This window comes from Condylura cristata, unplaced genomic scaffold (genome assembly GCF_000260355.1).
Source record: "Condylura cristata isolate star-nosed mole 26May11 unplaced genomic scaffold, ConCri1.0 scaffold00041, whole genome shotgun sequence".
In the NCBI taxonomy this organism is placed as follows: Eukaryota; Metazoa; Chordata; class Mammalia; order Eulipotyphla; family Talpidae; genus Condylura; species Condylura cristata.
Window position 1 is genome coordinate 974,149 of NW_004567142.1, and position 3,357 is coordinate 977,505.

Sequence of the window (3,357 nt, forward strand, 5' to 3'; positions counted from 1 at the left end):
TCAGTGACTCCAGGAACACTCACATCCGGCCCCTCGGGGCTGAGGAGCGTGTCTGCCGTGTTTACAGCGCCACTCTCCCGAGGCCTCGCTGTTAGGGCCGTGTCAGCTGCCCGGGAGGCAGCCAGAACCTCTTCATCCCAGACCTCCTGCAGGCCGACGACCCCTCTCACCCACCCGGGCTGGGGAGCGACTGTGGGGTCATCTGAGGGGCCCGATCAGCAGCAGTTGGTTATCAGAGCAGCGCTGATTTCCTCCCCCCAGGTTTGAATAATGGAGCCCGTGGGACCAGCTGGAGGAGGTGGGGATATTGCTGGAATAAAGGAGGGGAAATGGCAGCCAGAGGCTGGGGGCGGGGACCGAGCTCTGGGCTCCAGAACCTTTCCCAGAGGCTTAAGGGTGGCAGCCTGGGGCTGGCTGCCCTCCTTGGGGCTTTGGAAATCTTGGAAGGGAGTTTTGGTTGCCAAGTGCATCAGTCTAGTTCAATGGGAGAGGAACCAGGGAAATGGATGTCGAAGGAGAGCCAGAAGGTGGGACTGGAAGGCTGACTGCTCCCTTCTGGGGGGGAGCTGGTGCCGGGGAACCTGATCAACCCAGTCGAGCCTTGGGTCCCATTTGCTCCCTCTCGCAGAGGGGCCCAGACAGTTCTCACCTCAGTAGCTGTAGGCCCTGTTTGGTCCAAGTTCCTGTGGAAAAAGTGTTAGGATCTAGGGTACCCCTCCATTGGCCCAGCACCCCAGAATGCACTTCTGCATGGGCTCCCCAGGTTTCTGACTCGACATCTATTTGTTCCTTTCAGTTCTTTGCGAGTATAAGCTGTTCTCTGCGTCATTGTCAGCTAGCACACTGAGATCTGGCCCTTGGGGTTTATGCGTCTAGGGACAGCTGCGGGACTTGTGGTAAATTGTAAGAAGGGGCACCCCCCTTTCAAGGCACTTCCGCAGGTGTGCTCATGATGGGGTTTTCAACCATTGGAAGGCTGGTGGTCCCCAGATACTGGTTATGTAACTGGGTGGTCCCTAGGAGAAGGGAAGTTCCAGGTTCCCTGCCCCACCCAGAAGGAGGGTGGAACTGAGCAGAGAAAAAGGAGAGAGAAGAAGGCAGAAGGCAGAAGGCAGATGGAGAAGGAGACCTAAGGAAGCCACATGGAGCAGCAAACATGTGATGAAGAAACCGGGCTTGTTTCCTGACCCTGGACTGGTTAAGGCAGATGTGGGTGAGATACCTGTAGGGAGGTGACTATGGCAGTGTTTATATTAATTTTGATTTTGCTCTTTTCCTCTCAGATTTGTCTGGCCATTTCTGACCCTTTTCCATGGGTCCCGGCCAGAAGGTGCTTTAGTCTTGTGGCAGCTTTCAGGCTTTGCTTTGGGCCAATCCCTTTTGGGTTGACTTTTGCCCACGAGGGGATGGGTAACTTCAGGTGTTTGATTTAGAAGTTACATTCTTTGTGTTTCATATTGTATATTCACTGTATTAAAGTCACTTTTCATTAAAGCTTTATATGTTTTGTCTTGTTGCGGCGGATGGCAGAACCCACTTAGAGCAGGCAGGTTTTGGGGCTTCAGGGGTGCCTCTCTCTGAATTGAGGTGCCCTATAACAGTTAGGAAACAACTTGGGGCTTCCAGATTGGGTCTGGGGACCCCCACATGACCCTGCTCCAACCGGGGGTCCCACTGTTTGTCAGTCACCTCCCTTTTCACGCGAGAGGCTTGTGGAAACTGGGAAGTCCACTTGCAAACTGAAGTGTTGTATGCTCAGCAGCAGCAGCCCTGTGCCTACCTGAATGACACTTTTGGGGGGCTGTCTCTTGGGACGTCTCCAGTTTTAGGTATGACTTCAGCTGACTGACTAGACCCAAGTTTGTCGACAAGTCGTAAGTGCTCAAGGGCGCCCAGCCTTAGGATTGCCACTGCCACGCGGCTGAGCAGCCACAGGGGCTCTCGCCGGCCCCAGGAGGCAGGCTGCTCGCCACGCGCGGGCCTGGCTTGCTGGCACCCGGTCTCCCATTGCCACGGGGCTCTGCACCTTCCTCCAAGCCAGACCAACTCCAAACGCCATCTCTGAGTCCGTGTCCTGGAACACGATGCCACTGCTCTGGATCGAGTCAGGGAAGAAAAACCACACAGCGATTTGAACAGGAAAAGTTTATGAGGAATTAGCAACTTTAACAGCAAGTCAAAGTGAGGAGGGGTTAGAGGCCTCAGGACTCACGGAATCCTACCTCCTGGGGTAGCGTGGGTGGGTGAGTGGGGAGTCCTGCACAGGGAGGTGCTTTGGGGGCACACTCTGGGAAACTGAGGTTGTGCGGGAGGAAGCGGCTGACAACCCAGTGTGCAGACTCCAGGACCCTGCGCAGGGCTCGGAGCCCAGCCAGAAGCCTGGAGGGCAAAGTCTCGCCTCGGTCACGGCTCTTGAGCGCCCTCTACTGACAAAGCGTATCAGGCCGGTCGGCAAAGAAAGTACTGATGCTTCGTTGTCTCAAAGGCCTGGATCAGTTGTCACCTCGCAGATAAGGAAGTGGAATTCGGAGCTGGGAGTCTGTAAGTTGGGAGGTGGGCGCACTGCTTGGGTGGGCGCAGGCCAGAGCCGCTGTGCCTGCGGTGAGCGGAGCAGACACACACCGGGAGGAGCCTTCCCTGCAGAATGCAGGCGGCACCCGTGTGGGCCAGGGGCCCGGCAGGAAGAGGGTGCCCAAGTGAGGATGACGTGTGAAGGTTCTTTTGACTGCTGCTTCTTCAAGAGTTTCTTGACATACAAGTAGGTGGGGGTGGGGGGCGCGGGTTAGACAGGGCCAGGGCAGCTGTGAGAGGCTCTGCACCACCCCGGCCTGCAGAGGAGGAGACTGGAACTGGGAAGGAGCGAAGTTTGTGGAAGGGGCTGCCTGACAGGGCGACTTTGAGCCCAGGGTGCAGCCGGCCAGGGCCACCCTGAAGTGGGGAGGAAGCACCTGACCTCAAGTTCTTGCTGGCTGCAGTGCCCTCCCCCACCCGCCCAGACCCCAGGGAGAACTGTCACTCACGTCGGCCTGAGATCCAGCCGGAGGGGGCCGAGGCTAGGCAGGGTGGGGCCTGGCTGTGGCCTTAGACCCCAACTTGAGGCCCTGGGCCCAGTCAGCCCCCAGAACCTCGCAGTTGGGCAGCATTTCCTCCACCAGGATCCGAGTGAGGCCGGGATTGGACACGGCCGGGAGGTCCGAGATGTCCAGCCTGCGGAGGTTCCTGAGGAGGCAGAGGAAAGGGCGTGTGAAAAAGGCACCCCGAGTGCACGGCCCCTCCCCCAGGCCCCAGCTTCCTGAGAGCCCAGAACACGTGAGTGCCCGCAGGGCCTCTGCAAAAGGGTGGATACCACAGCGCTGG

At 57.9% G+C, this 3,357-nt stretch overlaps 1 protein-coding gene across 1 annotated transcript in view; it reads right to left on the bottom strand.

The window, feature by feature from the left end:
- Positions 1-2,133: 2,133 nt before the first annotated feature.
- ATP5SL (ATP5S-like) overlaps positions 2,134-3,357 on the bottom strand; it is a 4,967-nt gene continuing 3,743 nt past the window's right edge. The window contains exons 6-7 of the mRNA XM_004693910.2: positions 3,021-3,334; positions 2,134-2,637 (exon numbers count right to left, since the gene is read on the bottom strand). Coding sequence (XP_004693967.1) covers positions 3,054-3,334 — 281 coding nt within the window. The 3' untranslated portion in view covers positions 2,134-2,637; positions 3,021-3,053. The remainder of the gene's footprint in view (positions 2,638-3,020; positions 3,335-3,357) is intronic.